Source organism: Plectropomus leopardus, chromosome 10, assembly GCF_026936395.1.
Source record: "Plectropomus leopardus strain MGB_pleo_1.0 chromosome 10, ASM2693639v1, whole genome shotgun sequence".
NCBI lineage: Eukaryota > Metazoa > Chordata > Actinopteri > Perciformes > Serranidae > Plectropomus > Plectropomus leopardus.
Window position 1 is genome coordinate 20,071,372 of NC_142185.1, and position 26,293 is coordinate 20,097,664.

General features: G+C 39.3%; 2 protein-coding genes across 6 annotated transcripts in view; both read left to right on the forward strand.

The window, feature by feature from the left end:
* The window catches only part of rapgef4a (Rap guanine nucleotide exchange factor 4a), a 51,416-nt gene extending 29,358 nt beyond the window's left edge, over window positions 1–22,058 (forward strand). For 3 of the 4 annotated variants that reach the window (XM_088083253.1, XM_042494280.2, XM_042494281.2), the window contains 26 exons: window positions 5,082–5,146; window positions 6,217–6,267; window positions 6,380–6,486; window positions 7,486–7,607; window positions 7,718–7,901; window positions 7,995–8,079; window positions 9,278–9,338; window positions 9,496–9,572; window positions 9,691–9,837; window positions 11,315–11,430; window positions 12,627–12,712; window positions 13,007–13,085; window positions 13,198–13,348; window positions 14,181–14,269; window positions 14,412–14,442; window positions 14,558–14,636; window positions 16,083–16,229; window positions 17,896–17,993; window positions 18,685–18,810; window positions 18,962–19,140; window positions 19,267–19,357; window positions 20,494–20,544; window positions 20,739–20,826; window positions 20,949–21,013; window positions 21,127–21,181; window positions 21,345–22,058. In XM_088083253.1, the coding sequence (XP_087939379.1) occupies window positions 5,082–5,146; window positions 6,217–6,267; window positions 6,380–6,486; window positions 7,486–7,607; window positions 7,718–7,901; window positions 7,995–8,079; window positions 9,278–9,338; window positions 9,496–9,572; window positions 9,691–9,837; window positions 11,315–11,430; window positions 12,627–12,712; window positions 13,007–13,085; window positions 13,198–13,348; window positions 14,181–14,269; window positions 14,412–14,442; window positions 14,558–14,636; window positions 16,083–16,229; window positions 17,896–17,993; window positions 18,685–18,810; window positions 18,962–19,140; window positions 19,267–19,357; window positions 20,494–20,544; window positions 20,739–20,826; window positions 20,949–21,013; window positions 21,127–21,181; window positions 21,345–21,472 (2,558 nt within the window). In that variant the 3' untranslated portion in view covers window positions 21,473–22,058. The remainder of the gene's footprint in view (window positions 1–5,081; window positions 5,147–6,216; window positions 6,268–6,379; window positions 6,487–7,485; window positions 7,608–7,717; window positions 7,902–7,994; window positions 8,080–9,277; window positions 9,339–9,495; window positions 9,573–9,690; window positions 9,838–11,314; window positions 11,431–12,626; window positions 12,713–13,006; window positions 13,086–13,197; window positions 13,349–14,180; window positions 14,270–14,411; window positions 14,443–14,557; window positions 14,637–16,082; window positions 16,230–17,895; window positions 17,994–18,684; window positions 18,811–18,961; window positions 19,141–19,266; window positions 19,358–20,493; window positions 20,545–20,738; window positions 20,827–20,948; window positions 21,014–21,126; window positions 21,182–21,344) is intronic. The other variant, XM_088083254.1, reaches the window with a different exon arrangement.
* A 141-nt stretch (window positions 22,059–22,199) lies between these two features.
* The window catches only part of map3k20a (mitogen-activated protein kinase kinase kinase 20a), a 30,017-nt gene continuing 25,923 nt past the window's right edge, over window positions 22,200–26,293 (forward strand). For both annotated transcript variants that reach the window (XM_042494483.2, XM_088083255.1), the window contains exons 1-2: window positions 22,200–22,549; window positions 25,168–25,357. In XM_042494483.2, the coding sequence (XP_042350417.2) occupies window positions 25,199–25,357 (159 nt within the window). In that variant the 5' untranslated portion in view covers window positions 22,200–22,549; window positions 25,168–25,198. The remainder of the gene's footprint in view (window positions 22,550–25,167; window positions 25,358–26,293) is intronic.

Sequence of the window (26,293 nt, forward strand, 5' to 3'; positions counted from 1 at the left end):
CGGTTCCCCACTGTGCAGTTCTGTCTGCCATGGGGTACAATCTCCTTGGAAAACAAATCCTCGATGTACAACACAAAGGAAGTGCATCAGCCATTGGGCAACCAAAACAGGAGATTGTGCAAATGTTCAAATGTTTCATTTGGTGCACGTGGTTTGGTAGGATGTTCAGTAACAGTGTTACATAATCAGAAACACGTACAACGATGCATTTTGTTTACTTTTAGCTGCTTTTTTAAATCAGTTACTCAAAATGTAATGGTAGAAATAGAAAAGCAGAGCTCCGAGTAGATTCGATGTATTTCAAGGTTTGCAAGCAGAATATCTTTGGTGTAAGAACCTAAAGAACAGTGTTTACAGTAAATGGCATCTCTTTATATTTTAAATATTCCCAAAAGTAACTTTTTGGGACCTTTTTTTTTTTTTTACTTTGTACATTAAGATTTCACCATGTTTAGATAGTGTAATATAACATAGAATCTTATTTAACATCTTATTTAGTACATTATGTAATAATAATTTTGTTGGTCTAAACTCCGTTACTGCCCGATCCTCCTTCATCCTCTGGCATTGCGATAAACGCTGATACTTTTATTTCTGCTTTTATGTTGCAAGTTAACTCAATATTGACTTTGCTTTGCACAAACAGAGCACTTAGCTTGCTTCAAAGTCATGCACCATAAAAATGACAAACAGCAGTGAGAAAATCCAGAGAGTCTGTTGACTTACTGGCTGCTTGTTCACAGTATGTTGTTATGTATTTTTAAAGAGTTCGGAAATGATGGGCACATTTTAAAGAAAATGTTTCAATCAAAGCGATTTCAGTGGACTACTGTAGCCTTTTGTGCTGCTATTAAAAGTCCATGTGTCTGCTTTAGTATTCATCACTGTGATGTGCGGTGGAGCAACACTTTAAGAGCAGGGCTCACAGTATTTTTTCCAGTATACTGTGCAGTACTTAGGGGACTTACAGTATACACTCTATGCATGAGTACACCAGGACAGAAATGACATAAGCATCAAGCAGCTGGAGGCTGATGCACTCTCCTGTACACTACATCCACAGCAGCTTAGTGGTGCTGTAACTGTAGTGGCAAAGTCAAATGAATTAAACATATTTTAAACAATTTTCTTAGTAACAACAGCGCCGTGCTGCTACAGCACTTAACAGGTGGAGCTTTTAAAGTCAGCATTGTTTCGTTCAGGCATGCAGTCACTCTACCTGAGCGCCTTTTTAAAGCACACGTTTCTCCACTATTGTTCAATAAAACACAACACTTTGCTCTCAGCTCTGAAATACTCAAACTAAATCTCATCTTTTAACAAGAAATTCAATTTTAGATTTTTCTCACTTATCTCGGCTTCATCTCTCACATGGAAACTGTTTGCTGCGTTTCTACTGATGTGACTGACTTGATGTGGCACTTGAATGAGAGCTGTGATGTCACATGGACCAGAGTGTCAGCATCATGAATAAAATGATGGACAGCTGTGTTAAATTCTCAAAAACAATAAACAAGCACCGATTCTATTCAGACCCAAAGCATATAAATAGAGATGCAGAAAGAGTTTGTAAGAAGACAAACACCAAAATGAGACTCATTATTAAAGATAACTTAAGTATTTTTCAATCTGGACCCATTTTCCCATATTTTTGAGTCTTAAGTGACTAAGGGAACAACATGTTTTTGCTAGACTGCTGCAGTTGGCAGCCACAAAACAGGCTCAAACTTTTGTTAAAAGTGTCCGTGACAGCATTACAGAAAATATCCAGAGAGAGAGACTTTTTTGTTAAAGACTCCTTTTAAGTAAACAGCAATTTTATAACTGTAAAACACTCTTCATTCAAACGCTACAGAAACTAAACAAAAGTCACTGTCTGTCCACTGTGCCAGCAATCACCAGTTCTGATTTGGTTGAAATAAACTCTTAATTCACCCTGTTAGATGTAAAAATATGTTGGCTGTATACACGCTGTCTTCCCCAGCTGCTTCTTTGGTGTCCAACCTCTCTCTTGCAAAGTTACCCTTTAAAGGAGCTATGATCAATATTTAATCACAACAATGTGTTTTGTTTATTTATTTTATTTAAAAGGACCATGTGCGGTTTATAACATAAATGTTACCATTTGATGCACCGTACCAGATTATAGCCCTGAGCTGATTAGTTTCTGCAGTCCCTCAGCAGGTCAGGACAAAGACACGGTACAATAACATAAAAATATTAACTTGTACAGAAAAAAAAGAAAAAACCCACACAAGCCAAACAATGCACACCATAGCATATGATATAAAGTGATACAAAGGAGCAGACACGAGACAGACGATGCAACATGGAACTACACACAATGGAGCATCACAAATGAATGCTTGTCACATTAAAGAGGTCAGCGAGTACAGAGCTGAGCAGATTTTAAGACTTCTTTTCGATGTATTTAATGATAATGTGAAGCAATGTGATAAGCTACATATAATTATCTGCACTAAACAGACCCAATTAGTGACTTGCTGGTGAACATAGCGGAGCATTTAGCAGTTAATGACGACTACATTCCTTAGGAGACTGAGAAGATAAAAAACAGCTAAAAGAGAGGGAATATCGGACTTAAATTCTTTAGGTGGCCACAAAAATGACTCTAAATTTTTAGTTCTGTGGACATTTTTCCCTGGGTTTTTTTGAAAATCATATTTTTAATCTGCAGATTTCTTGCAGTTTGCAGTACATTTCCTGCCAAGTTTTTGTTCTCGCTCAAATATTTCTAATGTAGTCAAACCTTTGCTAGCAACATTATTAACCTTCATTTTTGCTGTGAAAGAAAACTGGCAGTTTGTGAACACAGCAACTGACCATTTTCTTTATATTTGTATCATGGTTTTCTTTCAGACTTTTCCATAATTTTTTTTCCCTGTTGGACATTGTTTGATCAGTGGTTAGGTGGTCTAAAATGCTAAGTCAAATTGTGCAACACGAAAGTAACAATAGAAAAATATTTGCAGGAAAGAACCATAGCACAAATAACCAGGAACACAAAACAAAGCCAGAAATAGCAGAACATTGTGAACAAAGTTGTACAGATACAGATGAGGTTCATTCCTGGATGTATAGCCAGAAGCATAACGTAACACTTCTAGCTATGTTCCACTTTCTATGTATCATGTGGATTCTGTGTCTGTTTTTTTGTGGTATCAGCAGTGTGAGAGGCACGTCTAAGAATAGCAGAGTTTTTGCCTGCAGATACAGTTGTGACTGAGCAGCTTTGACTGATTATGCTATTTGTCCTGGAGGGGAACTGTACAAGCTTAAAGCTCTTAGTCTGCAAACCCTCCGCACGACTGTCACATTCCCTCAGTGATTTCCTTCATTTGCATCGTTTTGCTGCTCATGTACAGTAACAACCAGAGAAATTGAGTCTTAACAGCATGTTTGTTGAGTCTTAACAGCACGTTTGTCTAAGGAGAAAAATAAATTATAAACAAAACAAAATTTACAGCTTAGATCTGTTAAGAAAGTCAATTTTATCCAAAAGTTAAAAGTGCATGGAATCTCAAATTATGAATAATGTTAAGAAGAAAAACTAATAACTTTCTGATTCATAATGATGAGAGAAATAAATGCAGTGTTCCCAGAGTCATGGAAAACCTGGAAAAGTCATAGATTTTCACAAACACATTTTCCATGTCTGGAGTACTCATGGAATAAGTAAAAACAACTAAAATATGTGAAAAATTCATGGATTTTTTTGTGTGTAATGAAATAGTCACAGTAATTTTAATGTTGCTGTGTGTGTAATTTTTTTAAATTATAATTTGGGGTCCTTGAAAAGTCAAAATGTGTGGGAACCCTGGAAATATATGTCATATGTATATGATTGGAAAAGCAAACAAGGGGAATAAAATACAATAACAAGATCTGACAATCAAACCAGAGATAATCTGAAGGAGGGCTGAGCAATTTATCAATATCGTGAAATTCGACTAGATATCGTCTTTGATTTTGGATATCATAATCTAGGAAGTCTTGTGTCTTTTCCAGGTTACGTGATGGTGGCCACCGATGGTATTAAAACTATATTTTGTTACAAGAGAACAAGGCCAGTATAAAATCATGAGGATCTTTTGCCATAGTAGACACATGAAGACAGTATAAAGTGTGAGAAACTCTGTGCATTGCCTCACCGCAGCAGCCGTGGGTTTGATTCCGGCCTCGGCCCTGTGCTGTATGTCACCCCCTCTCTCTCTCTCCTTTTCATGCTTAGTCTGTCCTATCAATTAAAGACATAAACCCCCAGAAACCTAATCTAAGTTTGTATCTATTTCATGTATTTCTGTGAGACTGTGTTGACTTACCAGACTGCTTTAACTGTTTAAATATTTAATTTTACCCACATGGTTATTATATCCACATTACTGATGATTGTTTGTCAACATGTATAAAGGCTGATTTATTTTTAGAAATAAAGCCAAAAATTGTTGTTTTCAGATGGATTTGATTCTTACAGTAACATAGAAAAGACGTCAAATGAGTTTGACACTTTACCGAGGAATCAAAGAGGGTGCATAGATGTACCTATACAAGAATAGGTTAGAACCTAGTATATGGCTGGACCAGGTACAGTGGTTCCTAACCTTTTCCTTCAGGGACTTCTTTACTATCATTGAGTGAACTGAAGACATATTTTAGGGATATTTTATATTAAATTAAGAGAAAGTTTGAAAATAAGGAAATGTACCTGTGGCCCCAGGCCTCCAAATCCCTATATCTGTCCCTGGTTATAGTAACGAGAGCTCAGCACAAGCCACTGAATGAGACACGGAGCGACGTGCTTCACTCTTAAAGTGTAACGTTTTGTCAGTTTCCATTCTTAGGCATGTCATTTTTAAGCAGAAGCCTGAGCAAAAGGCCCAGTGAAGAAGATTAAGCATAGTATAAAGATTGTAAGGTGCTTTTTGTAAACACTGACCTGCATGTGCTCCGTACAGGACTATTTCCTCAGGGGTTAGTTAGATAATAGGACACTCTTCACAGTGATCTTTGTCACAGATCCTAAGTCACTTCATGAATATACTCTGTGTTTTTTCCACCAGGAATGCCGGACAAAGAGAACATCAGCAACAACTCGTTTGTTTCAGTTTCTAAACATCAGAATAAGGTAATTTGGCTGACACATGAATTATTTATGTGATTTTTTATTACATCAAGTTTTGAAACTTGCTGGTTTATTGGCTTTGCTCCTGTCTAACAGGGAGTTATTGCAAGTGAACGACACCTAAACCTTTAGGTAGTAAGTCATTCTGAGTTGTTTTGTCGTCTGACGTAATGACTTCCTTTACTGTTACTCGCCTCTCCAACGGAGGATGGAAAGGAGTGTAGAATGTGAAGTTTGTTTAAAGTTGGTCTAAATATAAGCAAGATGACTGCTTTTGTCTCCCATCGTAACAGTTCCTGTCCCACCTTTCTCCTGCGGCCGTTTCCTGACTTCTGGCTAGATAAGGTGGCACTACAGCAGATTAATGGTGCCCCATGCTTTGTTCCTACATACAGATTAGTCATAACATGAGCACAAGAACACTCTGTTATGTAATAATAGCTTGTTTTCTTCTGTGTAACAAACAGCTTTAGTTTACTTTAACATATATAAGTAATCAGTTCGAAAGCCCGACTTCTTTGCATACTGAGTGGACTAATTTTCTTGTAAATAAGTGATGAACTTTACAGCCTTCACATAAATGCACTGGTTATGCTGCTCTCTGAAGCATGCAGAATGCACTTTAAATGTCACAGCCCAGCAGCCCACCCCATGGCCCCAGTGGGGAAAAAAACCAAAACCAAAACACATTTGCATACAGTAATTCACAATATCTGTGTCCCATTTAAGCAGTCGCTACCAGTCAAGAGACTGGTAACGGACTGTTATTTTGACGGAGCAGCAATAAAGAAAGCCACAAGTTCAATTAAAGTTGACAGCTAATGTCGGATGTGAGTTATACAGACATCCTGTGGCCCGCACTGAGAGAAAAACACTTGACTGTCCGACATGTTGTTGTTTCCCTGACATCTTTTATGGCCAATTACAGGACTGTTGTGATCCACAACAACAAACCTTCATTTCACCAGATTTCTGTGATGTTGAGTTTTGTATCATCAGAAGAGCCTTAGTTTGTCATTCATGATGTGTTTCATTTCACTTCCTCTTATATTTTCTTTTGTTTTATTTTGCAGAAGTCATTCATTGAAAGTCCTGCCAAATCCCACCTTAAATGCATTTCTCAGGTAGTAAACACTGTCAACTTTGTGTATTTAGGGACCATTCATTACATGTTAATGTGGTGGGCGCTCAGTAGGACTCTAATGTGCTGATATTTAACTTGAATCTGCTTCGCAGGTCCCCTCTGAGAAGATCCTGCGGGCAGGAAAGATTCTCCGTAACGCCATCCTCTCCAGGGCGCCTCACATGATCAGAGACAGGAAGTACCACTTGAAGACGTACAGGTTAGTTAGCATCTTAATTAATTGATATTGGAAGATTGCATCATTCAGTTCAATTTGATTCAAAATACTTTATTTATATTATTTCATCAAGAGACACTATTAGACAAGTAAAAACACGTTAACAGTTCATTCACACACATGAAAACAATCTGAAAATACAAATATGAAGAGAGTTTGAATGGATTTCCAAAATACAATATTCAAATACACATTTTATTTTTATTTTTGTTTTGTGAAATAACCATCTGTAACATTTTGTAAGAGAAACTGTTTAAAAATAGTGGACCACACACATACCTTGATCAATAATTCAAGGGGTCTGGAAAAGTGTTAAAGAGGAAATTAACAAAATTATAGAAGTTGTTATCCCTTTAGAGATATACAGTACGTCTCTAGGTTTTAAGAGATATATGCCACAGTTTAGAGGTATATGTTGTGGATGCTTTTTTTTTTTTGATTGCCAAATAAACTAGAGACCATCTTGCCATGCGGTCACTCATGCCACAATAAACCAATCTGCAACACTATTGACATAAAAAAAACCTGGTAAAATACTCGAAATGGCTTCTGTGGAAGTTTCCAGAACAATAGGTTTATTTTACGCTATTTTTATTTTTGTTTTTATTATTTGGTTCTGTGTTAGGGAATGTTCTGTTCTGTTAACAAAACTATCTTTGTCAATATTATTTTACAAACAATCATGCCAATAAAGCAAACTGAACTGAATTGAACTAAAAAACTGAAAACAAAAAGTGTTAAGATTAAAGAAAGAGGAAAAAAAATACAAATAATACATAAAAACAAAATTAAATGCAGCACCTTTGTATTCATGTATTTTATTTAACCACCTGGCTCTTTTATGGCAATGCCCTATAAACACTTTGGAAACAAAAAAGAACCAAGAACAGGCAGATTCAATTAATAAAATCAGAGGAAATGTGTTACATAACTGCTCAGTCTTGTATAAAACCTTATGTAGACCTCTCCTGTGATTCCCAGGCAGTGTTGTGTGGGGACAGAGTTGGTTGACTGGCAAATGCAGCAGAGCGCCTGTGTCCACTCTCGTATTCAGGCTGTGGGCATGTGGCAGGTGCTGCTGGAAGAAGGTGTTCTCAACCATGGTGAGACTCTGTGTGATGTCTGTGTCTGCACCACATGTACGTGCGAAGCAGTGATTTTTTTTTAAACAAATGTGAGCCCTGCTGTCTGTGCCTGTGTTGTTGTGACGCAGTGGACCAGGAGCTGAGCTTCCAGGACAAGTACCTTTTCTACCGCTTCCTTGACGACGAGCAGGAGGACGCTCCTTTCCCCGGCGAGGAGGAGAGGAGGGAGAGTCTGGAGGAGCTGCAGGACACCTTGCTCCTCCTCTTGCAGATTGGACCTGACGCCCATATGAGGATGATTCTGAGGAAACAGTACGGCTCTAAAGCAATAATCTCTAAATCAGCATTAAATAAAGCAAATCAGTGTGATGGTATTATTTGTTGACCTATTTCCCTTTTTTCCAGTCCGTCTGAAAGAACAGCAGATGATCTGGAGATCATTTATGAAGAGCTGCTCCACATAAAGGCTTTATCTCACCTATCTACCACTGTGAGTGCGGGTTCTCTATCTTGTGTGACCATATGAACCCTGTTGTCACTCTGCAGTCATTAAAAAAGCTTCTCTCTCCTGTGGCAGTAAAAAACACGCTCAGCTCCTCAACTTTTATCACATTTAAAGATCCAGTGTTTAGGATTCAGGGGCGTCTATTGGCAGAAATACAATATAATATTCCTAACTATGTTTTTGTTCGTTTATAATCTGAATCCTGAAAATATGAATTGTAGTTTTTTTCATTACCTTAGAAGGAAGTGTTTATATTTACATATGTAGCGGGTCCTCTTATATGGAGTCTGCTGTGTTTCAACAGTAGCCCAGAACGGACAAATCAAACACTGGCTCTAGATTAGGCTATTTGCATTTTTGAGTTCTTCTACATGCTCGGCACACAGGAGAAGTTTAAGCTTGTTGCACTTTGTAACCTAAATCCCACACACTAGATCTATAAAAGCTGAGTGAGGGCGTATTGGAGATGGACATTTTCTGCCATATTGAAGTACTTGCATTAAATTATTATTAAGTACTCAAATCCTGACAAAAAAATTAAATAAAAATAAATAATCTAACATAGCACTAAGAATACAAATTGGCCAACAATGGAAAACTGCAATCTCTGAAGTGAAATTAAAAAAATATTTAATTAACAAACAGCCTGAAATTACTCTATTGAACTATGAATTCAAAGTTAACAGAAGTAAACTAAAAACAAGCAAAGCTATGTGTAGCCACCATTAACATTACATAGGCAAGACGCAGCACTGAAAAAGTCATGCTCTTTTGTGGGAGGTAGGACAGTGATTATTCTATACAGTAAATGAATACTTACAGCCAAACGAGGTCTCGAGTACTTGAGTATGAAGTACCAATCACTCATATGTACCTGTGAGATCGTCTCAGCACTGATCATCACATATTTATAAACTTAACGTTTTAATTCATGTTCTGCAAAATCAGTACTTTGCATCACTGCAAGGATTAAGTAAAACTGAAAAACAAGCTATATGAGAACTGCTGCAAGCTGCCTCTGTGATGAATTTTAGCTCACACTGAACTGCAGGAAACTCTGTTTTATACTAGCGAGGAAGCAGGAGTGTAAACTTTGCGTGACTGTACTCTTCCATTGTTGCGCTACTAAGTAAAATGAATTTAGTTCACATTGATCTTCATGAGTTATCTGTTTCCCCTGCAGGTAAAGAGAGAGCTGGCAGGAGTGCTGATATTTGAGTCTCATGCAAAGGCAGGAACAGTGTGTAAGTAATGCAATAAAATGAATGATGTGACTTTTTCAAACAGCTGACGCCAAACTATACAATTTATAAATGTGTTACAGAGTCAGAATTAATCCAACAAATGTCATATTAGGGTATATCAGTCTACCAAAGCTTGTCTTTGTTTCTTTCCTCTCAGTGTTCAGTCAGGGGGAGGAGGGCACGTCATGGTACATTATTTTGAAAGGCTCAGTCAACGTTGTCATCTATGGAAAAGTAGGTATTTCTCTAGATGAGATCACACTAATCCTATAATCATGGTGATATGTTTGTGTTGTTCTGACCAGCAGGTTAATTTATTGGCAAGTAACCGCTCACTTTGTGTGTGACGCAGGGCGTCGTTTGCACTCTTCACGAGGGAGATGACTTTGGAAAGCTTGCTCTTGTCAATGACGCCCCCCGCGCTGCCTCTATTGTCCTGCGAGAGGACAACTGCCACTTCCTGAGAGTTGACAAGGAGGACTTCAACAGGATTCTGAGGGTTAGTTTCTGTCAAATATCTTCTGATGGTTTTACTGTTACATTTTAAAAAAAGCTGTAGTGCCCTCTGTTGGTAGAAACTCAGCAATGCAGTTACAAAAGTTATGTACTGTGTCCCTTGAGATAATACCCCAGCCCTCTGCACACATTAGCTCAGTCATCAAAATATAAAACATGTTATGATAATTGTATAATTGTACTGATAATAACAACTGTAAATAATTCAACTTAAATATTTAAACCCAAGGCTCCTAATTTTTATGGTTGCACTCTTCCACTAAATAATGCAGTGTCTCTATCTGTCTCCTAAAATTCAGGCTCAAGAATGTGTCATTTTTAACTTTGCTGTACAAAATGAGACTGTGACAACTGACCCCACCGAAAGCCGCTTCTTGTTCAGGGGTTTAATCCTTTGAAACCTGGATCGATATCAATTTTTTTATGCTGAATTCAGGTGCCTTTCACAAGCAATTTGACTCTTTGAAACCTTAGCAAATTGGTTTGATTTCTCTCAAAAACATGGGCAAAAGAGGCAATGATCAACTTGGAAAGAAATGTTCCACAAATTGCAAGAAATTAGTAAACTTTGACAAGAAAATTACCTCAAAATGTGTTTGTTTTGAAAAAGTGGAGAGGATTATTAATGGATTATCCAAAAATGTACAGAAAACTTTATTATTGCAAATGTAATATAATATATAAAATGAATATGCATCTTCAATACTTATTTTATGTAATTTACTTTACCTTTTTTGTGTTTTGTTTTTTTTTAACTTTTTTTCTTATTTTCGGGTAATTTTATTGTAACCTCTTTTTTCCAGTTATTTTTGCTGATTTTTGGGCCATGTCCAATTTAGTTGCTTTTTTCTATCTGCTAATGATTTCAAAAGAAATCAAAGAGGTTTCAAAGGGTTGACCAAACTGCTACCTCACTAGAATAGAATTAATCCAGTGTCTAAATAATCTAGAATTTTTTTGTTTTTGATCTCTCATCAATAAAGTAAACATTGTTTATAGAGTAACAATCACCACACGAGACGGTGTTAAGGCTCACAAAATATGATTTGGCTTCATTGCATTTTCAGGAACTTTGTTTAAGCCCCCTGCTTGCTGTGGTTAGTGTGGCTGTGTGCTGACTGCACAGCGGACAAGCCAACTAATCCACTCTGCTCAGTGACCAGAACCTGTTGACATAATGCCGCTCTCTCTGCAACAGGGAAAATGACAGCGAGTCAAACCTCTGCAATTTTGTGATGGTGTAAACATTGTGTTCACTTGGTGACGTGCTGTTCTCAGCTAGTTATGGAAGAGACAGCTCATATTGACTAAATCAGATACAGGCTCAGATAAAAGTACACACAACTTTCCAGTGTTGTAAACATCATTATATCTGTTTAGCTTGCGCAGCTTGTTGCTCGTCCTTTACTGTATACTCTCTGTGTGTGCGTGTGCGTGTGCGTGCGTGCGTGCGTGCGTAGGACGTGGAGGCCAACACTGTGCGTCTGAAGGAGCACGGTCAGGATGTTCTGGTGTTAGAGAAGAGTCTCAGCAACAGTCGCACCTCCACCCATGGAGCCTCGTCCTCCCATTACAAGTAAATGTACCCACAATCCACTGCACTGCATGTCACTCATGTTTAAATGCAGCGTGTAAGAATATGTGCGTTGAACATCTTATTTGTGATTGACATGTGCTTGTTAAAATGGCAACACTTTAAGTTTCCCAGTTCACAATTTAGAAGCATTTTTTTAAATATTGAATAAATGGTTAGTCTCAAACTATAGCACCCGTAGGTAAAAGTTGTGTAACAGGCTGTTGTATAAAAAGACAATGGATTAACATGTAGTAAAACCCTGTTATAATCAGTAGGTGATTTGTTAAGCGTTAAGACACTTTGATTGCAATTCAAACTAGGATTCAAATTTACCACCAATTCTGTTATATGTTGTGAATGGTTATTAAGTGTTATTGTATATATTTATATATGTATATATTTTGGCAAAGAAAATGTGTGGGAGCTCTGAATGTGGCTAATTTACTCTAAATGTTTTAACTGTTTCTTGAGGGGAGAACATATTTGGCTACACAGATAATACTTTGTTGTTGTTTTTTTGCCAGATTTGTTGACAACAAAAAATAAAAATAACAACACCAGCTTTATCCTTAAAAACATCACAAGTTTCTGGTGAGTACTGGACTGTAAACAGTCAGTGTGACCAGCAGATAAAAATGCTTCCTGGTCGTGTGTGCACGATCCTGTGCACTGCAGCCAACAAGCGTTATCTTAAAAGAGGCATCTGTCACCGCACCACGGTCGCTGTAATATAGAGAGACACATTAATGGTAACGATGGCCCTGGCTCCCAGGGGAAAAAGAAAACCTGGCATGTCACAATTACTTGTTCGGGGTCGCCCTCTAATCAACTCGGCTCCTCACACACGAGAGTGTCAAGACTGTGGGGGAGACACAACACGTGTCGTGTAGCTCCCTCTTGTGCTGTTATCAACTAATGAAAACGACCGAGGCTGGACTGTGTTGATTCCCCTTCACAGAGAAGATGCCCCGACATTTTTATTTTGGCTTCTCTGACAGCTCTTAGCCCAGACTCCCCTTAATCTTGAGCCGGGCCGAGAACCCTGTGATTGTAAATAGGATTGTTATCAAATGAAGCAATCACAGACACATGTTGGAGTAAGACAAATCAGTGGAGGGCCATCGAGGTGTCACAGAGCACTAAGAGCCAGTGTTTCTTGATTAGTGAAGGGTGTGTTTTATCCTGTGTTGCTCCAGATACAAGGTAATGTCGGGAACCCCGGAGAAGATTTTGGAGCACCTCCTCGAAATGATGCGATTGGATTCTCAATTCACGGAGTCAGGTACTGCTCAGCATGCAGCATTCAGATTAATGCCTCTAATATGATCTATCAGTGTGATGATCATTTAAGGGTTTTCTTCTGTGCAGTATTCTCTTTGTACGTCCTCGGCCTGCTGCTCTGCCCTGACCTGTTTGTTCTTATCTATAATTAGCCACACGTCACAGAGCTGATCTTTTTTCTTGCAGAGGTGACAGAGGCAGTGCCATGCAGGATCAAGGCCTCATGGCTCTGGATGCTCTTTGATCTGCTCTTACGCAGGTGTTTGACATAACCATCTCTCTGTTTTTGTCACAGACTCGGCCATAGATGACTTTGTGCTCATGCACTGTGTCTTCATCCCAAACAGTCAGCTGTGTCCAGTGTTGATGGCCCAATATCCTTTTAGCGCTGTGTTACGTAATGTGGTTAAATGTGAAACTGAGCTTAAAAAAACCCTCTTCCTCTCTGCTCTGCTTACAATATTTTGATCTTTAACTGCTGTGCACCTACCATGCCCAGGCTTCTCAGGGCTCTGAGCAGGAGAAGCTGGACTACACACTCAACAACAAGCGCAGGGTGATCCGCCTGGTGATGCAGTGGGCTGCTGTACATGGAGATCACCTGCAGGAGGAGGACGTCTCTATGGCTTTCATAGAGGTCAGCCTCTAGATTTGGATCACATTAAAGGAGATGTATTTGACGCTTCATAGCTGTAATATAGCAGCAAACCACTATTTACTATAAACTGATACTGTGGAGTAATGATGACTTGAGCAGAGAATGAAGTAATGCTCCCTATGTGTGTGTTGTGTTGTGTGTTGCAAGCGCTGTTTGTTGTTGTGGTAAACTGTCCCGCTGGGTCCTGCATCAGGTCAGGTACTCAGCAGATGCCCCACAAAAAAGGTGATTTGTGGGTGGTATTTTGTTTAATTTATTTCTGAGAGTCAGCCAAAAATATCAGTTTATATTGTATTTCCTAAAAATGAATGAATGAAAATAATATCTTAGTTTCACTTGTGTAAAGTGGCCCAAAATGATTACTTCACTTGCTGTTTGACCAAATTATTTGTTCTGCAAATGGTTATTATGGGACTTTCGGTACCAGTTAGAGAGCTTGTGTCGATCTTGCAGAGCTTAGTTGGTCATATGTGTGGGTGGCAGCTGCAGTATTGCATGTCACTGTGCCGGTTTGGGTCTTGCAGGACTCTGCTGTGGTGCATGTGAGTGTGTCCCACTGGCTAGCTAATCACTGTTAATCTGCACCGTGCTTATAAAACACTTAATGCTGATGTGTCTATGTTTTTGTGCATGATGCCCACCCTCCTCCCCCCCTGCAGGTTAACATTTAGCTCTTTTAGCACTGTTGCAGTTATTAGCACTATTTTTTCAGGTAGCACTGTTAACTGCGAGCTGCCGGCTCGGGCACCATGTGCAGACAATCCTGTCCCAGACTCTGATTCATAGATATGCCATATGATATGTTTTGCAGGAGTTTCTCGTGGCAGTATCTAATGATGCCAAAGCAATTCCTGCCCTCAGGGATCAACTAACAGAACTGGACAGAAGTGTGAAGAGAAAGTAAGTGAATGAATGAATCTTAATCCTAATGCAGGGCATCTGTTTTTTTCAGTTTGTATTAACAAGCAAAGGTTAAGTTGTATTGGTAGATGAACAAACATGTAACTTAAGCTTAATTATTGCTTATTTTTCCACACTTCAGCACTGAAGATGCCAGAGTGTCACAGAAAAAGGTAATGCTGACTATTTTTCTTCAAAATTAAAGTTTATGTGTATATTTAACTTATTGCTTACTTTGTTACTGTGCAAAACTGTCATGATCTCTGAATCTTTTAAACTTTGTTACAGCACAAAGTCCTACTGCGGCAGTTTAGTATGGGAGACGAGAAGCTTCAGAAACGTCAGCCCATCAAGAGTAATGATGAAAGTGAGTAAAAGATGTGTTTCCTTAAGTCTAAACAGTACGAGTGTTGCTACACACTGCTGTCTGTTAGCCTGGTAAGACCATCCCGATGATGATGGGCCCCAGTGCCTTTCCATAAAGTGAGGGAGGTCATGCGCTTCATTGCTTCACCATCAGCTTTGGAAGAGATCATGGGCTTCATGTATGAGGGAGGTGAGGGAGAGATGGGATCCTGACCCCAACCGTTTCAGCGTGTCAGGTGACACAGAGACGGTGTGCGCCACGGAGCTTCAGTGTTGCATAAGAGCCAGCCCCGTGAGCCTCGGACTGCTTGTCAGCGGTTGTAACATTTTATAAAAAAAAAAAAAAAGCCCTCTGTCCTGTTAATAAACATTAGGTACAATGATCATTCCTGTCACTGTGTGTGTTACAGGGCTAGCAGCAGGATCACAAACACTGAAATGGCATTATTGCTCTGGGGAAAAAAAAAAAAGAAAAACCGAACGCCTTAATTGAAAGCTGAATACCTACCCAGTTAAGGAATACCTGAATATTTAGGTCCAGTACTAGTTCACAAAGCTTTGGACATAAAACAAGGACACTGCCAGCTGGGATTCAGCAGTCCAGAGGCAGGTGGCTGCTGAATGAGAAATGGTGAAATATGCTGGCAATGCCAGTGTATCGCAAAAACCTCATGGGGATTGCTGTCGACGAGGTACACGTCACAAACAAAGGGTAAATATACATGAATTGCATTTTTTAGACCATTACTGTCTAACAGACAACGTATTTGTGTAGTAGAGGAGCAGACGCTAATGCTAGTGTCAGGATTGGCTGAAAGAGTTTGTCTGTCAAAGTGAGTAACTCATGCCCACTGAAAGTGTTTTGGGTGGCAGCGAATCCTGACTGTTATAGGGAGAGAAATACAATGTTGAGCTCTCGTCATCCGAATGGTCTTACCAGGCTAGCTGTCTGTCCCTGTAACATTATATCAGCTGTATGAAACTCCAGGCTCCAGGAAGCCCAGTTCTGTAGACAGAACGGATTTCCTTTTTTAATGTGGTTTTTACTTCTGAGTAAGACGAAATGAGTCATTGGTATTCTACTCCAGTCACACACATGGAAATGTAATGTTTGCATATGCTTAATCAAAGTCAGCTCTCATTGAATGTTGTTGGACATGAGAAGCTTTGACTGAGTGAATCATGACCTCTTAATATATGTTAATATGTTAACGTTATATGTTATATGTTAATATGTGTTGTTTTATTTATGTAAAACTAAAGATTAGAGAAAAGTTTTTAAAAAGTATAGTTTGCTCTTTTTTTAAAATCATCCCTTGCCCCCTCTGATTTGACCCTTATTTTTGAAACTAGTGCAATAATTCAACTGCCTCCAACTTTGCAGTCCTGCCGCTCCTTCTTTCCTTCTTGCTGACAGTCTCATATTTGCTCTGATTTACACTTCCAGTTCTGCTCAAAGTCTACTGCTGTGACCACACCTACACAACGATCCGTGTCCCTGTGGCTGCCTCAGTCAGGGAGGTCATCGGTGCCGTGGCCGACAAGCTGGGGTCGGCAGAGGACCTGCTCCTGGTCAACCTCAGTTCGGCAGGAGGTGAGAGCGCCAACAGCTACGCGTTAATCAAATGATTGGAGGCGGCACAAGGGAGAGCCCAAGCAGGGTGATATACTAATGAACCCCCGGCTGATTTAGTGAGAAATTATCTGCCTGTTGTGGACTGTGAATGGCCTCAGCTTGAAAAAAAACCTGAGCTCAGTTTTTCTCATGACATTCAGCACGAGGCTGTTGGTGCTCCTTACTGTACGATGTTCCATTGTCTCTGCCAGAAAGCGCTAATGCAGCTCTTACTCACACTTGACCTTGCACTTTTCCTTATTGAGGCCAAGTAAACAGATACAGATCTATTGCTACTCTCCTGCTCGAGCTCATTATTATACAGTTTATATACTGTATCCAATGAACTTAAACCTTGCAAGGAAAAATCATGACTGCCTCTAGCTTTCACGGTAAAGGTAGCATGAGAGAGGGAAAGATAGCACATTATGATAATATAATGATCTAAGATGTTGTTGATACCATCAACATTCCTCTGTGTCAGAGTAAGACTTAAGAACCACCTCAACCAGTTTGGGTAGGATATAAAGGCATCAGCAGATAAAGACATATTATAAAAAAAAAAACCAAACAACAGCAAAACAACAGCTAAGTATCAACAGCTATGATACTCGCCCGCTGACCATTTTTTAATTTTCTCTGAAAATAAATTGAATCACATTGGGATATTTTGTACTGTTATTTCGAGCTGGGCAGTATGGAGAAAATTAATATCCCAATATTTTTTTTAGCAGATACCCTGGTATCAATATTATGGCAATTTTGTAGGTTCACTGTGCTTTCACAAAACATTTACACAATGAGATTTTCTGTATATTATATCATCAATAGTGTAGATATAATGACTAAGTGGGTTAAGTTTGATACTGCAACTCATTATAATAGCCCAAGATAAAGTTCCTAAATGTCTTGTTTTGTCCCCAACCCAAATATATGCAGTTTGCTGACGTAGGAGGAAAGAAAACAGAAAATTTTCATATTGAATAAGCTGGAAACAGAGAATTCTTACTTTAAAAAATAAATCATTTACTCAGTCTGATTAATCAATTGCCAAATTAGTTGGTAGTTATTTTAATAGTTGACAACTAATCAATTAATTGTATCAGCCACAGTAAAGGCAAATAATAGAGCAATCTCCTGAGTTCAGAAAATTACATCACTTTACTGTAATACAGCCTTTAAAACCAGTTTAAGACAACACATATGATATTATGATATCCAAAATCCAAGATGATATCTCGTTCCGTATCACAATATGAATATGGTTTTATTGCCCAGCTCTACTGTTAATGTAAATAAGGGGCCAAAGAGCATTAAACACAGAGCTAAGAAACCGCGGAAGGATCTCCTGTGAACCTCCAACAGCGGTCTGAGCTAATATAATGTTTATTTGTTAACTGGCCCCTGGCCCCTTGTCATTTTGCACAAGTGGCCTCTGTGCAAAGAAAATTGAATATCCCTGGTCTACAGCAACACTAGGAGCACTGTGAACTAAATGCTAACATCAGCATACTAACTTGCTCCGATTAACAATGCTAACAAACTGGTGTTTGGCAGGTACAGTGTCTACCATGTTCACGATTGTAGTTTAGTGTTTTCGCATGCTCTCAATTTGTTACAGTGTGTTTTGTTTTTTGTTCTACAGAGAAAGTCATCTTCAAGCCCAATGATATTTCAGTGTTCTCCACTGTCAGCATAAACGGGCGGCTGTTTGCCTGCAGGAGGGATCAGTTGGATTCTTTGGTGGGTTGATCTGTAATCACACAGCACTTTCTCATCATATAACAGAGGGCTCACTGAAACCTTATGCATAGCCGTACATCTCTGAAACACTTTCTTCACACTATTTTCTGCAAATTTCCATGCTAGTTTTTTAAGCAACCTAGCAGATTATTTAGATGTGTACATGTAAGTGTTTTTTGTGTATTTATTGTAAGGCCTCATTTATACTTAGTTTACGTACGTACGTATAGATATGTCCGTTTCAGCTGTCCCCACGATCTCCGATGGTAATGCTGCATTTCATCTGTATCCCTAAGCTTTCAGAAAACGGACACAAATACGGATGTAATGAACACAAAGTACGGACAGAGGGCTCCATCCTTGTTTGTATATGTATCTGACATTAAGCATGAATGATCCTAAAGTCAAACAATAATATTTACTCTTGGAAGTAGCTCAACTGCCATCTTGCCTTTTTTTTTTAGCTCTTCATGCATTTTGGCTCATCTTTTTGTCACAAGAAGATGCCTCTCTTGATCTTTGCATGATTTTTTTTAATTGCAAAACAAAAATTCCTGTCTGAAGAAGAACATTACCTAGAAATGTCACTTGTGGATGTGCTACGAAATTGCACTTAAAGGATCCACAGTATGCAGACCTTACTTCATGTTTTAAAACAAGAATTAAAAGCCAGTCATTTCTTGTGTCCTAGACTCCTTTACCTGAGCAGGAGGGTTCCTCTACAGGACTGCTGGCCAGCTTTGAGCTGATGAGCTCTAAGGATGTGGCTTACCACATGACTTCCTATGACTGGGAGCTTTTTCACTGTGTACATGAGGTATGCTTGTGAAAAAAACAGGTGCACTAACAGAACTGAGTTATGTGCATTGATGTTAAAGCATGATTTGAAGCTTATTTAATTTGGTTGACTTTCAATTGATGCACTATTTTGTTTACAAGAAGTGTTTCTTGTTTTTGGTGTTTAACAGCTTGAACTCATCTACCACACATTTGGGAGGCAAAACTTCAAGAAAACCACAGTGAATCTGGACCTGTTCCTGAGAAGGTTTAATGAAATCCAGTTTTGGGTGATCACAGAGATGTGTCTGTGTTCTCAGCTCAGCAAGAGGGTGCAGCTTCTCAAGAAGTTCATCAAGATTGCTGCTCAGTAAGTGGACCTGACCAGAGCAGACAATGAAACAAGCTCATTGTCTGTTCTGTGTTTCTTAGAGTCAGCTTACTGTTATGTTAATTTATTACTGTGATGTAAAGTTTCATTTTTTTTCTGACAAAGCTGCAAGGACTACAGGAATCTGAACTCCTTTTTTGCTATCATCATGGGACTGAGTAACCCAGCAGTGTGCAGGTTGAGTCAGACCTGGGAGGTGAGTACCTGTCTTTGTCAAAATCAGTGATTTAGTGAAGACCACCAAAAGCAAGACCAAGTTATGACCAAGACTGCGAGTCCCACACAACATGATGACACTTAAACAATAAAATAAGGAACATGTAAACAATAGCAAGATCCCTGTTTAAAAAAAAAAAAAAAAAACACCCACAGAAAGCAAATGAAGATTTCTTTTAGGTAGCCACATTTTAGTACTTACTATTTGGCTGATATTTGTGCCCTGATAGCCACAACCTCTTTCTCTGACTCCCATGTTCACTTTTTCAAAGTGCGTGTGAAGGTGGGCAGGGTGACAGCCAATAACAGTAACAAAAAAATTTAAATCAGAAACAAGTCAAGTTATTGTTTGCATTTGAAGCATGAATTTTAATCCAATCACAGTAATGATGTTAAAAAATAAATCGGACAGTGCACAGGCGATTTAGTCACTTCCCCGGGGTTGTGATCTTGATTGGTCTAAAAGGTAAATTAAGAGTTCTTTTTGTCCAAGACTAGGACAAGACCATGAAGCCCTGCACGGGACTTTTGTCCTAAAACTGCCCACTCCCACTGGACTTCTGACAATTACCACCGGCAGAGTGTTAATTATTCTCACCATAGATGCCTGTACAATAGATTGATTATCAATGGAGTCTTCTCGCGTCCCACAGGGAATACATTTTTTTTACTATGGTATAAAGATGCCGCACCTGTAGCAAAATTACACTCTAGTACAAAATTAGATTCATAATTACAGTTATTCGGGTGTCTCTGGAGTCAGTGTTATTATCTTTAATATTCCTGAGAAATTCCTCCAAATGTCTGACTTGTCTTGCCTTTCTTTTGTAATGTTGTTTCCTGCTTTTATCGTCTTCTCCGCTTCACTTGTTGATTCTCCATCCTTTATGTTACTTAACCTCCGGGACCTGCACAAATTTTTTTTAGAGCCCTCTACCACCCACAGTAAAAGTAGAAAGAACCACCTGGATCCCAATCCCAAAAAAATTGCTGTTGATTTAGATGAGACTGACACCTTCAGAAAGAGGTCTTGAGACCAGTGTCAAGTACTACAACAGTTTAAAATTATTCCTATTCTAACTGCAGGTTAACTTTGAGTGTTGTCTGTTTTAACAGAAACTTCCCAGCAAATTCAAGAAGTTTTACGGGGAATTTGAAAACTTCATGGTAAGTTGAAAGAACTCATTTTTTGCATCAGAGTGTCTCCATTCTCTGTTTTGTTTTTTCTGCTCATTATCGACATATTTTGCACTGTCAGCTGGTCAGATGTGGGTTTAGCAGCATCATCCTCTGCTGGCACTGTGATGGATCTGTTTCACACAGTGACGGCAGATCTCAGAACAGTGTGATTGTTTCCACAGGACCCGTCCAGGAATCACCGGGCATACCGACTGACAGTTGCCAAGCTGGAGCCTCCCATCATTCCCTTCATGCCACTGCTGATCAAAGGTCAGAGGTTTTTATTTGACAACAGTTTACTTTTGGTTCAACATAATTTTCTGACACAATTGATCTGTTGTTGAATTGCTTCTTCAACAACTTTAACCATCTCAACAATTGGACTTTTCCAGACATGACATTCACTCATGAGGGCAACAAGACGTTTATCGACTATTTGGTCAATTTTGAGAAAATGGTGAGGCTCTGATGGTGCAGATTGTTATCTTAACAGTGGGTGTAAATCTATTTATAGCCACTCAGTTAATTGCTAAGATCTGTTGCTGATTATAGTTTGTTTTTTTTTTTCAGCGGATGATCGCAAACACGGTGAAGATAGTGAGATACTGCAGGAGCCAGCCGTTCAGTGAGTGTGCATCTCAAAATTTTATTTCATAGAGATGAAAATAGGGATAATTTATCAAACAGTTAAATATGAAATTATGCAATTAAATTAAACCCCAGTTCTCTGTTGAAGTTTTAGGGGAATGACATTAAAACATTTCTACTCATCCTTCCAATTAAATAAGGTCCAGATTCACCTCTAGCCAGCAAGAACCACCCAGAAGTTCGGACTTATGTTCGTCAGCTTAACGTGATCGACAACCAAAGGACGCTAACTCAGCTGTCTCACGGACTCGAGCCCCGCAGGTCTTGAAACCACTCAGGGACAGAAATGTTACACTCTGATGCTGCTTCACGACATGACACATGCTTGTGTTGGGATGAATTTACTCCAACACAGGCAGTGGAGGACCTAATGGTGTATTAGATCATGAGATATTGTTTCAGATGCCTGACTTGTTAAGCCTTTTATTACAGTAATTTGTGATACTTTAACAACAGTAACTGTTTGCGGTTGAAGTACCTCTCATATCACAGCGCTGCACCATCATCTCCAAGTCACACAAGAACAACAATTGAAGGAACTAAAAATCTTTGGGGGAACTCATCGATAAGATTAACATTTCAGACGCAAACACTATGTGATGCTTGAAAAATGCAAACTCTTGATATTTCTGATATTCAGTTGTTTCGTATCTTTTGTATCAAACAATATTTATACATATTTAAGTTTGTGAGACTCTTACGTGTTGTAAACTGTACACAAATTTTTATTTTGACATCAGCATGCAAAGAGTTATTATGATTGTTTGCCTTTTTATTCATGTGAGCACATTTCTCTTTATGGTAAATGTCTGAAAACATTTTGTGTGCTGAAAGTATTAAATATTTTAGACGTATTTGTGCATCGTTTGGCATTATTGTTCTCTTTAGCCATTCATCAATACACTGTTTCCAATAATAGCATGTTAAAAATTGTATAGTTTGCTGTTTGAGTTCACAAACAAGGAAGTAATCGGGGTGTTCTGTTGCTAGGGCAACACAAAACTGTCGTTTTACACGACATTTTTGTGGGGACTTCGCCAGGTCCGCGGGGCAGGCATAGTCACCGCCGTCCTAGGACAGAAAAACAACATTGGAGGATTTACGAGTGTGTCCCACTTTGGTCCGGCGGGAGGAGCTGTTGCCATCAGTATCATGACCGAGATTCCAGTTCACTCTGTGTTGACTGCTGCTGGAAGAAGTTGTGCAACCAGTAAAACAACCGCGTAGAGAGTGGAGACGTTAAAAAACGTCACATGAGATTTCCCGGAACTCTGAACTTTTCCCATTTTCTTATTCAGCGTCTGTACGAGCTGCTCTGAAGAGGAAAACTTCACACTTCATGTCGGTATGTATGTTTACTAATGTCAGAGTGTAAAAGTTCGCCACAGTTTTGACACGGTAGCTCACTGACACCCATGTGAGTGAGAACAGTTAGTCTAATGGTCAGCTCGTTAATGTAGCGACAGGACGCATGATATCTGTACCGGCTTGCTCTTATTTTGGGGATGTAGGCTAAAGCATAAAGCAGTGTTTATCTAGGACTTCCGTAAAAATGTAATAAATACAGTCATAGTAATACTGAAAGCGAGAGTAATGTACATTATTTACCACTCCCTTAGTTGTTGATACAGTAAACCATGCCTTAGGCGTTTTCATTGTGAAATGTTTGCAGTCCATTATGTCTTTTTGTGTATCTATACGCTCCATGCAGATTCCCCCAATAATCTAAGCCACAAAAGAGCCTTATCAATATTTAACCATGCACTGTCAAACCATTGATTACTATTTAAGCTTGTGATAGTAACATCTGAACATGTCGAGCTGCTGACTGTCACCCTGCTACAGGGAAACTCAATTTGCTTTGCTTGTGGGCAACTTTTGCAAAAATGACCGCAGGCCAGGGGCCAGTCTCAGCAACCCGTGTTTCTATGATTTTTGCACATTTCTAGGTCTTTGACAAGTTTATTGGATATTTGCAAGTTTCTAGGATTTTAGAGCGTTTCTATGATTTTAGGACATTTCTAATATTTTAGGACGTTTCTAGGATTTTCGGATATTTCTAGGCTTTTAGCAAGTTTATAGCGTACCTAGGGTATCAGCACGTTTCTAGGATTTCAGAATATTTGTAGTATTTTTGGACAATTCTAGGATTTTGGGATGTTTCTAGGATTTCAGGACATTTCTGGGATTTTAGGAGCTTGTAGGATTTTAGAACAATTCTAGGTTTTTAGGACTGGCACTGTTTTTGATAAACAAGCTCTGTTTTGATGCTGTTTTACGCACTCTGACACCTAATGTATTGGCTACTAAACGTACAAAAACAAATCCCAGTGTGAATTACTTTATGTTTATTGTGAATTAGAAACTGGTGGGGGTTGGGGGGGCGGATACTCAACCTACAGCCCGTGGGCTGTAGTTGAGTATTGTTGCCTTACTATCTGCTAGCTTTGTGTGATTTATTTTTCATTTAGTTTTGATTACATCAGCTAGCTGAGGTTTGACATATGGCTATCAGGCTGTTGTTGTTACAGTGTTTGCTATTAGGTGAGAACTGGCAGGAAGGAGTGCTACCATATCCCAGTAACCCAGGCTTCTGGAGTGGACAGACAATACTGTGAGCTGGTCCACTGAGCAGATTGCTGTAAGGCTAAGTATAGAATGAATACCTGTAAATCAGTTGAAAGCAATGGGCCCCCCCTTTGTGACAATGGAGGCATTTCCCGCTGGGATGGATAGCAATCCCAATGAAGACCCAGGTAACAGCCTTTTAAAAGCCATAATTGCTCAGCTTGAAATGGGAAACCTATGAACAATAACAGAGCTACAATTTCCTGTAATGATGAAATTAAGTCTTTTACAAGATGCTTTTATGCTGTTACGAACAAACGAAAGGATGGGATAATCAATCTGTGTGGACTCTAGTTTTGTGAGTTTATATAATAATGCATTTATGACCTGAGAGAATATGAGGTTTTCTCTGTGTTTTTGTCTTGAAGCACTCAGAGACAGTCCTTTTTTTTTTTTTAAGCTCTCTCCACTTGTGGCCTTACTTGTACCGAACACAGTAGACCGTGCTGGAATAGTGTGTGACTTTGGCTGCGTGATCACAGCATACCAAGCATGCCAACGTCCTTATACAAGCAAAATCTGGACCCTGAGCTCATTGCTTACTGGTACTGATAATGAGGAGCATGTTGTGGAGCAGAGAAAAGAGATAAAACCAGGGATATCACACTGACGCCACGTGCAGAATAAGCCACAGTGGCCCTTTTTAGAGTCATGTGAGAGTCTCATCCCTGGTAGCCAAAATGACCTGGCCCAGCACTGGCTCAAACACAACATGCCAGAAGAAATAAGTCAGGCTACATCCGTTTACCTGACTTAGGATCAATGACGCCCCAGAATGAGGCTGAATAAACTGGCCCAATTCTGGCAGCCGTGTCTTAGCAGGGATAGGCCCATGTCTACGCCCAGCAGGGCTCAGACTTGGCGATAATCAACAAACCAAATACCTTTTGGTGTTGGCTAACCTTCCATTAAACTGCGGTGTCTCAGCTGGGCTAGGCTTGTGTCTACAATATCCAATAAGGCCCATATTTGGCAACCATCATCGGGCCAGAACATGTTTTGTGCTGGCTGCCGTTTCGCTTTCGTTTAGTTAATTATTTTGTAATGCTGTGATATTGTGAAAACGCAAGGTTTTTGTTATCATACGATAAAATCTCATACTGTTGCGACCCTAGGCACCATAGAACTGGAATACAGTCAGTCAGCTGTCACTTAGCCTCAGATGGCCTGAGTTTAATGGCTACCTGCGGTCTAACCTGAGTCACACTTTCAAATGGGGTGTTTCAGAGTGAAGCATTTCTTTGAAGCATCTTGCACAGCAGGAGTGTCTTTGTTTTAACATGCAGGACTTTGAGTGAACCAGATTTCCTTCCTTCCTTGTGACCTCCTCCTCAGATGCAGAGTTGGTGCTGAGTGTCATTATGAGATGTCGTCTCCAAGTGCCTCCTTCGTGCAAATCAAGTTCGATGACATTATCTTCTACGAGAACTGTGGCGGCGGCAGCTTCGGGAGTGTGTACCGAGCCAGGTGGATCTCCCAGGACAAAGAGGTGGCGATAAAGAAACTGCTCAAGATTGAAAATGAGGTAGGAGTCATAATTACCTGGGCTTTTCATATACTTTTTAATTGTCAGCATAGTAATCATCTTAATTGCTACCCAATTTAGCGGGATGTGGTGACTCCTGTACCCCTCACTCATGGTTATTATACACCCCCAGTCATGAAAGAAACAGTATTGCCAAATGAAAGAATGTATTTGGCCCAATTACAGCAGTTCTTGAGATCTCTTTGAAAGCTCAGGCTCATTGTCTTACAGACAAAAAAAGAATTATCTTTGAAATCTTTTCAGGGAAATTGCATTACATTTGTTGGCGTGTGATAGGATGTTCAGAAAGTGATTCATGGTTTCTTTTATGAAATTGTAAAAGATCACAGATATCCATTTAACTTCACTCAAGTGTTGGAGAGATGATTGTTCAGTGAAAATAATAATGTAATCCTTTCACGTTGAAGCAATTGTTCATTTAATTACAGTGTTTGGCTACAATTAAATGAATTGATTCAGTCAGGTTGCTGTTCACTCTAGGTAAGGTTTCACAGTGATCTTTCTAGGCCAGTATGTTATAGTTATTTATTACACAGCTTTGTTGAATACTCAGATTGATTGAGACAGATCGTAGACTGCACACTATGGTCTGTTATTTCTGAACAACAGACCATTGTTATGGATGCAGTTCTGATCGTAAACACTTAGTTAAAGCAATAAAATCAAATTCAAATCAATATTTTATGACACACCATTGATCTGATTGATTGGCATTGATCATCACCCCGATAATATTGATCAGAGTGATGCAACAACTTGTCTGGGTTCATTTGGCCATAATGACATGCTCGCTGTACATCATCCCTTACATACAGCATATATGCTCCAGTCCAGTGGTTCAAAACTGGTGGGTCTTGGTCCAAAAGTGGGTCATGGGTCCATTCTGAATGGACCACAAATGACTTGAGGACATGT